Source organism: Bicyclus anynana, chromosome Z, assembly GCF_947172395.1.
Source record: "Bicyclus anynana chromosome Z, ilBicAnyn1.1, whole genome shotgun sequence".
Lineage (NCBI taxonomy): Eukaryota > Metazoa > Arthropoda > Insecta > Lepidoptera > Nymphalidae > Bicyclus > Bicyclus anynana.
In genome coordinates, this window is record NC_069110.1 from 10,953,075 (window position 1) to 10,963,882 (window position 10,808).

The 10,808-nt window shown below is 35.1% G+C and overlaps 1 protein-coding gene across 1 annotated transcript in view; it reads left to right on the forward strand.

Moving 5' to 3' along the window:
* Positions 1-379: 379 nt before the first annotated feature.
* Positions 380-10,808, forward strand: part of LOC112045849 (protein RCC2) — a gene marked incomplete in the record, with an annotated part of 11,856 nt that continues 1,427 nt past the window's right edge. The window contains 5 exon segments of the mRNA XM_052890660.1: positions 380-638; positions 5,779-5,949; positions 6,557-6,703; positions 7,353-7,428; positions 7,985-8,116. Coding sequence (XP_052746620.1) covers positions 5,782-5,949; positions 6,557-6,703; positions 7,353-7,428; positions 7,985-8,116 — 523 coding nt within the window.

The following is a 10,808-nucleotide window of genomic DNA, read 5'->3' on the forward strand; positions in this document are numbered from 1 at the left end:
AACCTTCTTTCGATTTTTCGTCGGTTGCAAACATGACTAAAGTTGAGTGCGTACGTATAACGTATGGCAATAAATAATGTTTGAAATTATTTTTTTTTGTCATAAAAATAAAAAAACAAGTGAAATAAAACGAAAAGTACAACAAAATATGCAACAATATAATGCCAAAAATTAATCTCGGTTTTTTTTTGGTGCAAGCACACAACCTGTAAACGACGCATCGCAAACTTTAGCTGAAAAGTCTTTCGCTTTGAGACAAAAGACCGCTATGATATGACGGCTTTCAAACCTCACAAACGAAGTTAACCGCTCTATTCACAGTTTTGAAATTAAAATGGTTAGTTGACATTTCACGAGCGTGTGGATCCGGCTGTACATCCACTTTTAAAAATACTATGAGAGCACGAATGATTTATGGATGGAATATTTTTTACACTGTTACAATAAATGTAGTGATTATATACTCTTTGCTTAATACTGATTATTATCTGTGGTCAACCAACAATATTAAAACTAGTATTCATTTTGCAATTATTGCCATTTCCGGAGTGTTTAATAGTGTTGGAGGACGTATTGGGATTCCAGAAGCCCCGAAAGCCCTGATTTATCCGACTTAATTCAGTTAAAAAACTAAAAAGGTGAGTTTATTATAATAATAAAATATGATATTTTTAATTGACGCTTTTAGATAAACCAATATTACTCAGTTTTGGATAAATAAAACTAAATTTTAACAAGGCACGCGTACGTTACCGGCCATGTTTTTTTTCTTGTACTTACCATTTAAACCAAATACAATAAAGACTAAATATTTTGACTTGATTTATAGCTATTTATTTTCGTAGATTACAGGTATTCTTTATTAATACTTATTGAAGTATCGATACATTTTGCAAAACGAAGGATTAGGAAGTTTACATATAAAGCGTCTGTTTTCTAGCGTCCTTTTTTGAAATAAGAACAAATTTTATTAATACTGACGCTAACAAAGAAACCGATTTAAAATAAGAAATAATGATATATTTAGATCAATGGCGAGCCTTCTCATAAAATATAGTCGTAATATGTATAATAAACATAGAAAGTATATATACATTTTTTCTAAATCTAAGGAATAAGAAGGTTTTCTTCATTTCACTTAGCGTCGGTCATTTTTGAAATAAGAAAAATAAACTTTAACCTTCCTGGCGCTTACAAAGAAACTTCTAGAATATTCGAAATCTAATTATTTTTAGACTACAGTGAGCCTTACTTATTATTTTGGTTAGTAATTAATCTATTATTATAGTTTGCTATTAATTGCAAAAAACGATAGGCAAATCAATGTGACTATGTTACCCAGACCAAATCTGACAAAAAACTCTTCACCCCAAAATAAATGACTATCATAACTCTAATGAAAAGAAAACACTTTATTTCAAAACATATTGTTGTTATGTATTTGTTGGCTATAGTTGAATAATGAATTTAGCGATCTCCCCTGACGTTTCCTGTGATAGCATTTTTTATTGAATCAAAAATAGTGATGTGACAAAGTGAACGGAAATGACTCACTCAATAAGTTCTGAACCAAATTAGTAAATATTTTTAATAAATAAAAGTTACATTATTTATTATGAAAAATCTCAGTCTATAGCTTAATAATAAACTTATCACCTATCACAGTGATGATAATAAAATTATTGTAAGACCTTATTTAATTTGACTAAAAACTGAGACAAATACAATCTTTATTTTTGGGTGATTCAAATTCTGCATCTGCATCTTCGGATTTTTCTTTAAATACATATTTAAATACATTGCGTATCATCGTTTTTTCATTCGCAGAAAAAGCAGCTTTTGCTCTCTTTTTTCTAGGAGATAGAACCCCTTGTTGGCGTGATTAACATGGCTTCTCGCCTTCCATATCTTTTGTTATAGTTGAGGAAAAATGTGAATAACAAAAAACAAAACGAAACTTCACTAAAACTGTGTTATACAAAAACTGTATAAAATTATAATGTTAGCTTAATCTAATTTAAATTTATAAAAACCCAATATCATTTAATACGACATAATTTTGAACTAGATATTTTAAAATGGAAGATAAAATGTAAAGATATATTAAAGAAGTTCCAATATCAACACATTTTTTTAAATTATTATTATTTACAAGTTAACCCTTGACTACAATCTCATCTGATGGTAAGTGATGATGTAATCTAAGATGGAAGCGGGCTAACTTGTTAGGAGGAGGATGAAAATCCACACTCCTTTCGGTTTCTACACGACATCGTACCGGAACGCTAAATCGCTTGGTGGTACGTCTTTTTCGGGAGGGTGGCAACTAGCCACGGCCGAGGCCTCCCACCAACCAGGCCTGGGTCAATTAAGAAAATTTCAATCGGCCCAGCCAGGGATCGTACCCAGGACCTCCGTTTTGTAAAATCTTCGGGATTCCGATATTGGAGTCATAAAGGAGATCATTCACGCTCCATACATTTCTGGGCTCTTTTTTGAAAGTGCCGGCCAACAAAAAAAAATGGCACGACTCGTTAGAATTAGCCATTTGGAGCAATAGCTAATATGGCATAAAAGTTGTAGGAGGGCTCTGAACCAAGTTATACAGGTTCGACGATTCGTTATTTCCATACATTTTGTTGATTTTCAAAAGTGCCCCCCAAGAAAAAAAACTGATACGTATCGTTAGAACTGCCCATTTGGAGCAATAGTTAGTATGGCACAAATATTGTATTTCTATTTTTTTTTCATAACGGGCACTTTTAAAAGTTGACAAAATGTATGCAAGTAACGAATCATCGAACCTGTATAATTTGGTTCAGAGCCACCTGACAACTTTTATGCCATATTAGCTATTACTTCAAATGATTAGTTCTAACGATTCGTGCCATTTTTTTTCGTTGGCCGGCACTTTCAAAAAGGGCCCAAAATGAATGATCTCCTTTATCGTAATATTTTTCTGTCTCTACTTTTCTTCATTTTTATTTTCATCATCAGACAATTCCTAGACTTAGTGTTTGCGTTGGCTTAGGCGCTAGATATTTGTTTGAAATTGTAGTTTTTCGACCATCACAGAGTCGAACATTTGAATAGTCATTGTTTATTCAATGCAAACAAACAAACAATTAAATCTTTTCTCTATATAATATTAGTATCTATATAATAAGAAAATCAGGTTTGTCCCAATACTTACAAGTCAAGAACGGCTAGACCGATTTGCCGTATTATTTACCGTAGGGGTAGGCTTGAGTAGGGTATGGTAGGGTAGATGTAGGGTAGGGGTAGGGTAGAGTAAGATTAGGGGAGGCGTATGGTGATATTAGAATAGGATAGGGGTAGGGAATGAGTCAAAGCGAAGCTTGACAGGGTCCGCTACTAAATAATAATTAGCATACTAGTGAACCCGCCATCCTCCCAAAAATGCCAAGTTTATGAGGATGGAGGAGGATTTTGTAACTAAATAACAACTGTAACACTTTTTTTGTACAATAAATATTTTATTCTTAGAATTTTATTATAAATTTCATTAGGTACTCTAAATTTTCAAATCGGAAGTAGTGGTACCTTCAGAGATCAGGGCAAACAGGTAAAAAATTGGTCAATTACATAATTTACACAATTTTTCTTTCAATCGTCTGTCACTAAGCGTTATGATAGAAATTTCTGTTCAAAATTCCTCTTTGAGAGTGGATGATCTGAGTCACTATTTTTTACCTATACAGAACAGGACATCACTATGACAATAAATATGGTATCATTATTTTACAAAGTGACATTAGCATCTGTCAGGAAATTCGCACGATTATTGATTATACTATAGTTAATAGTAAATGAGAAATACAGTCTCAATATTGCTTATAACAATATTGAAAGGACAAGACAGTAATATTATTATGTATGCTATACAGGGTGATTCGGTCTTTAGTGCGGATATTTTTTTTCGTGGTTCTGTATCATTAATAGAATATAAATCTACAAACAGTTCGATACATTTTATGTAATTTTTTTTTTTAATTTATGTCTCTAAAATAACAAAATAATGTACATATTATTACTAAACAAGATATATTCAGCTTAAAAGTGATCTGGTGACGTCCTTTAGGTATTAAACGAAAATAAAATAAACGCACAATAGGGTGACCCTAAAATTCTGTTCAAAAGTAAATAACTTTAGCTAACGATAATTTTGTTATTTTTGAGTTAAAAAAAAAAAGAAAAAATACGTGATCATTAAATTTTGTTTATGTACAAAATATAAAAATATCCGCACTAAAAAAATTTTCTTCCTGTATTTAATATTTGTTACAAGCATTATACACAAGGTACATAATATTTTTTGAATTTGTAAATAAAAATTTGCCTCAACAACTCGATAAGTTTTAATTCTCGAGCCGAGAAGTTCTGAGATTCTCTTTCTTGTAAGAAAAGTTCAGATAAAATTTCAATTCTGAATATAAATTTGTAGGAACAGGCATTGGCCTAAGCCATCCTACCTATGGTGGTTTGGTTACTTACATAATCTCTATAGCTCTGCCAGCATTCTTAGCTTCAATCCATAGCATCTTCAATCTCGCAGTTAAAATACTCAAAGTCTCTTCGGCTACAAACTGCAAGATTGCATGATGACACTAAGAGTACCTTGGCAGCTGGACCAAGTCATAAACTCCTGACCATAAATACAAAGAAAAGTACAGTGGCACACTATTATGTCGGTTTTAATGCTGAACTCTTTGCTTGAAGCTATAACTGGCAGGGAAGCCACAATCGGGCGACACTCCTGGCATCCTCAAGACCAGAGTCGGCTCACTGGCTTCATACATTCTAATTGACCCAGAATCTTTTGGGATTGCCGCTCTGGGTTGGAGCTGAACTATGTGCAGAGCACATTTTCACAGAGCCCGCTTAGATCATCTCGACCACCACAGACTCGCCTGCTGTTCAGGCGCCAGCTGTTTGTCCCAAAACTCTGCTCTTAATGACATCCTGATAAGGGTGGCACGTCAGTGCCAACATTCCCGCCATTTGTGCCTTAGATCGTGCACAACAATGGCAAGCTCCTGGGAGCTTTCCCATTCTTCAAGGGATTAATGGTGTCATTAATCCCTTGGAGAATGTGCCGTACGCTGGTGTGGGAGGCCACGTGTCCCGACACATTAGCTGTGTCTTACATCTAGTTGACTAGCGGATGTATCGGGGCATCACAGCCTTGCGAGATCGTCAAAAAAAACTGAAATACAATTGTCTCGGAGCCCAAAATGAATTTGTCTCGTTTAGCGTCGAGACACTAGGTCTGTGGGATAGGAGCGCCCAGAGTCTCCACAAGATATCAACAAACACCTCATGGAGGCAACAGGCAATCCTCGTACAGGCAGCTTTCTCCCTCAATGGATTTCTGTCACAATTCAATGTGGAAATGCTGCCTGTGTGATGGGCACCCAACTGAGGGAGGCAAATTTTGATAAGCATTTTAAGTATTAGTTTTAATTTTAAATTGATTTATTTCAATTTTATAGATTTAGTCAATTTCATCAAGTTTATAAATCATGCTAAAAATAATAAAACTCATTTTATAATTTCATCATGATTTATAAACTAAACAGTAAAATTTGTAGAATATTTTAAAAATAGAACCAATATTGCCATTCCCCTCAAACCAATTGGGAAATACGGTAATGGGAGAAAAACGGAAATGGGATTTAAGATAGTACGTTTTCCTGTACACTTATTCTTAATTCTATAAAATCTACATTTACTACAATAATCCATTTTAATCCACAGAAAATGTCTAACAGTCGTAAGAGAAGACCAGACACCCCTATGAAAAAAGGAAGCCAATTAAAAAGGTCATGCAGACCAGATTTGATACCGTCTGATGATAGTGAAGAATCTGAATTATCTCAACCTCAGTTTGACCACATCCCTGAAGAAGAAATGCCTAAATTGCCTGAGGTAATCTTTCATTTACTTAATATTGTGTAAGCTTATGATGTAGAATAGTTACACAGTTATATACATTTCTTTCTTGTAATGCACAACATATGAGTTAATATTGTACTTAGGATAACATTGAACCATGAAGCAAATTCCTGGATAGTTTGACTTTTTGTATTGCCCGACTAGTTGGGAAGGCAATGGGAAATATTGGTCATATTTAAGAGATATGACAAAAATTCAACATTATTTATCTATGAAACAGCCTTGTTTTTTCTTCATGTCTTATGAACTTGAGTCCAAACTAAATTAAACAAAATTTTGATTTTGTTTCAATTTAAAGTTAAAAGTTTGGTTGCTCAGAGATTGTGTTTTTGACAGGCTGTGATTGAATGGGACAAACATTTAATCACAACTGACTCATTATTTTGTCTCTTCACTACAAAGACAAACAGTTGATATAACCTTGAAACAGTTAGAGTTGCCAACAACCTTGTTCTCCAGTTCATAGTTCATTGTCCATTTGATCATGATCTGTCAGCAAAGCAATCTCGGAGTGGCTGGAGTTGTAAGTGTTATAAATTGTTTTATTGAAAACATTTCTTACAGTTGAACTTGTTTACAGGCACTTGTTCAATCCTTTTACAAGCCTCCCGGAGTACTACTAATGGCAGGGCTCGTTTCATGGGATTTAGTCGCAAAGCGAGAAAATAATCCCCTGAAGATGACTCACCCGAACTTATTTACGTTTCACAGATTTTCCGATAAGAGGGTATGTTCCAAAGATACTTAAAGAACTGTATAGATAGTACTAATATATAACCTGCTTAAATAAATACCTGAGCTTCACTAGAACTGCTGCAAGTTCTACATTAAAACTAACAAAAGCAAAACCGCTAATTGCCTCTCAATGCAGAGAAATTTGTATCTATGCACCATTAGTTTATTCTTGATAATATGTCATCAAAATCTTTAACAATTATCGATTTTTGTCAATGAATGAATACAAATGAAAATTAAATTAGTGATTATCAAATCTGGTCTGATAGATATTTGTTACAGGTTGATGCAAACTTTATGAAATTATGCTGTATTACTGCTGATACCTTAAATTTTACATATCTTCAAGCATGCTGTTCCAAAATGTCCAAGTTTACATCATACTGTATCCAGTCCGGACCCAGAGATACTAAATAGATACTGCATATCTGTTTCATAATGAATATATCTTATATACAAATAGTTTTCTTGCGATTGTCTTTTGACATTTACGCAAGCAACCATGTTTGCAATCATTTGCAATTGCATCAAGCACCATGTCAAAGGAAATCTCGACTGGGTCCTCTTAGTACTTTATATTAAAATTTAAACTTCTTTCTTATAGCTCTATTTCTTATACCATTTTGTTTGTAATATTACAGTTTAGACTGATAGTAAGCTGCTGTAGTGCTGGCCATTCCGTTCTTGTAGCAGAAGAAGGAATAGCTTATGCTTTTGGTAAGAATTACATTATTGTTCTATAATAATTTGAAGGTTTCATCTTTTGAACAAACAATAAAGTATAGCATTTAAAATCATGATAGCCCAGTAGATATGACCTCTGACTTTGATTTGGACAGCATATGTTGCACCTCGCCACTTTTCAGTTTTGTGCTTTTAAAGACATTAAATATCACTTGTTTCAAACAGTGTAGAAATGACATTGTGAGGTAAATGAGAATTATTTTGATTCTCAATGTGTGTGATGTCTGCCAATCAGCATTGGGCCAGAGTGGTGGACTATTAGCCTAGCCGCTCTCATTCTGCTAGGAAACTTGTGCTCACCACAAAGCCAAATATGGGTCGTTAATGATTCAAAATCAAGTCTTGAGAAAAGGGGAACAGTAGTCTACACACACACATACACAAACACAAACCCCCCCTCCCCCCCTTACCCAGAAACTAAAAAAATTTCAGAAATATTAAGTTTTAGAATACAGCAACTGCCCCCCAAAAGTTACCTTTATAACTTTTGGTCGGCAGTTAGCTGTATATATTTTTATTAATGTTCTAGGTCGAAATTCGTTTGGCCAACTCGGTTTGGCCGATACTGAGACACGTAATTACCCTACAAAAATCCCAGCTCTAGAACATCACAACATCATTAATGCAGCTGTTGGAAAAAACCACTCGCTCTTTGTAACAGGTAACATAAAGCATTTGATTTGTATGTAACATTTATATTTATTTATAAACTGTCGATGCCCCGCGGTATCACCCGCGTAGTTTCTGTTTCCGTGAAAATATGGGGATATAATATAGCCTATGACATTCACAAATAACATGGCATTCTAGTGGTAAAAGAATTTTCAAAATTGGTTCAGTAGATCTAGAGATTACCTCCTACAACAGCACATTGTTTCATGAGTTTTTTTTTTATTATTATTTACAAGTTAGCCCTTGACTACAATCTCACCTGATGGTAAGTGTTGATGCAGTCTAAGATGGAAGCGGGCTAACTTGTTAGGAGGAGGATGAAAATCCACAACCGATTTCTACACGGCATCGTGCCGGAAAGCTAAATCGCTTGGCGGTACGTCTTTGCCGGTAGGGTGGTAACTAGCCACGGCCGAAGCCTCCCACCAGCCAGACCTGGACCAATTAAGAAAATCTCAATCTGCCCAGCCGGGGATCGAACCCAGGACCTCCGTTTTGTAAATCTGCCGAGCATACCACTGCGCCACGGAGACCGTCAAATTTCGTTACTTGAAAATGTTTTCTTTCAATCTTACGCAAAGTTTGAATTTACGTAAACAATTCACAAAGGATCATTGGCAATTATTGCGGAGTTTTTCACGTTTTTTGAAAACACGATTTTTTTGGCTACCTCTCGACCCTTTTTGCTATTGTGTTGTAACTTTGTTGAGTGTTGTTTTATTTTTGAATATTCTGAAAAGAATTGGTAGGTTTCAGGTGTTATGTTGGGATCTTGTGAAATACTAAGAGGTGGAATTTTTCTTTTTATGATAGACTAGCGAACGCCCGCGACTTTACTGTTAGGGTGTAGGGTTTATAATGTTAATAAAAATATTAATGTAAAATAATAATATTAGTATAGATATCGATACATACATGCCCACACATTATAGATGTAATTAATGGATAAAACGCAAAAGTGAGACAATTTTGATTGCGATCTGATAAGAAAGGGTAGAGGAACATTTATTTAGATTTTTAACCGACTTCAAAAAAAGGAAGAGGTTTCTCAATTCGACCGTATAGTTTTTTTTGAGTGTGTTCGCGAATAACTTCGTCGTTTATGGACCAATTTGAATAATTCTTTTTTTGTTGGAATGGAGATGTTCCGTGAGTGGTACCATGATATACTAACTATTGAAAATCGTAGGGGCGGCCAATGCTTTTCCTTATTTTTTCATAAAGTTTTTTAATGCACTACAACTTAATGAAGGTCTGGAGTCGATCTGATGATGGAGCCGAATCACTGACAAGGGAACACGTCAACGGTTTACAGTAGTTACCTTGTGTTTGTGTTTGATTAATTTGTATTGATGAGAACTTTACATCAATATGGGTCGTGACTGTCATTAGGGGTTTGGTGATGGAGACGAAAAACACTTTAGGGAACTCCTCAACGGCTTACAGCAGCAACCTTGTGATTGGGCTTGATAAATTTGTATTGATGAGAACCTTCCACCTAGATAGGTTGTGACTGTTATTAAGGGTCTGATGATGAAAACTAAGGACAGTTAAGGGAACTTCTCAACGGTGGCTTGGGCTGGTCCTTTTATCCAAGTAAATATAATACGCGAACAAAAAACACGCCAAGTAAATATAATACGCGAAAAAACACCGACCTTCGATCGGATATCTGAGATAGACCCTATGGCCGTGACTTTAACTGGTTATTTTATCCAAGTAAATATAATGCGCGAACAAAAAACGCGCAGCCTTCGGCCGCGTTCTACTATACACCGGCCTTCGGCCGGGGATCTGAGATAGATCCTTTAGCCTTGGCTTCAGCTGGTCATTTTATCCAAGTAAATATAATGCGCAAACGGCCTTCGGCCGGGGGGTTCTTATATAGAGCCTCTGACCGTGGCTTAAGCTGGCCGTTTTATCGAAGTAAATATAATGCGCGAACAAAAAACGCGCGGCCTTCGACCGCTTTTTACCATACACCGGCCTTCGACCGGGGATCTGAGATGGAGCCTCGGACTTTTACTAAAGGTCTGATAATGAAGACAAAGCATAATTAAGGCACCTTCTTAACGGATTACAGTAGTTACCTTGTGATTGGACTTCATTAATTTGTAATGATGAGAACTTTCCACCTAGATGAGTTGTGACTGTTATTAGGTGTTTGATGATGAAGACGACGGACAGTGAAGGGAACTCCTCATTGGTTATGATACATTTCGCGTATTTTGGATTTTCATATTTCGTATTTTTAACATACGAGTATAACTAAAAATGGAAAAAAAATGTTTAATAAAAAAAACAACCGACTTCAAAATTACATAAATGTATCCACTAATCTAAAAAGCAAAAAATAACATTGTATATGCTACTTTCTGATCAAGACGGGACGGACGATTGGCGGTGCCAAACCTGACCTTTTAATTAAAACTGTTCCCAAAAGAACCACGTGGAAGGACTGTCTGAAAATACTCAATCTTTATGACTTTAATGGCTTAAGTAACTGCATCACTGTCTTGGCCGCCTTCAAAGTGATCAGAAGGTAGCACATACAATGTTATTTTTTTCTTTTTAGTTTAGTGGATACATTTATAATCTCATGAGCAAGGTCCAAGTATTTTGATACTTTTTCTTTTTCAGCTTTAATCAGATTAATAACATGTGGGACAGTAATATCGATA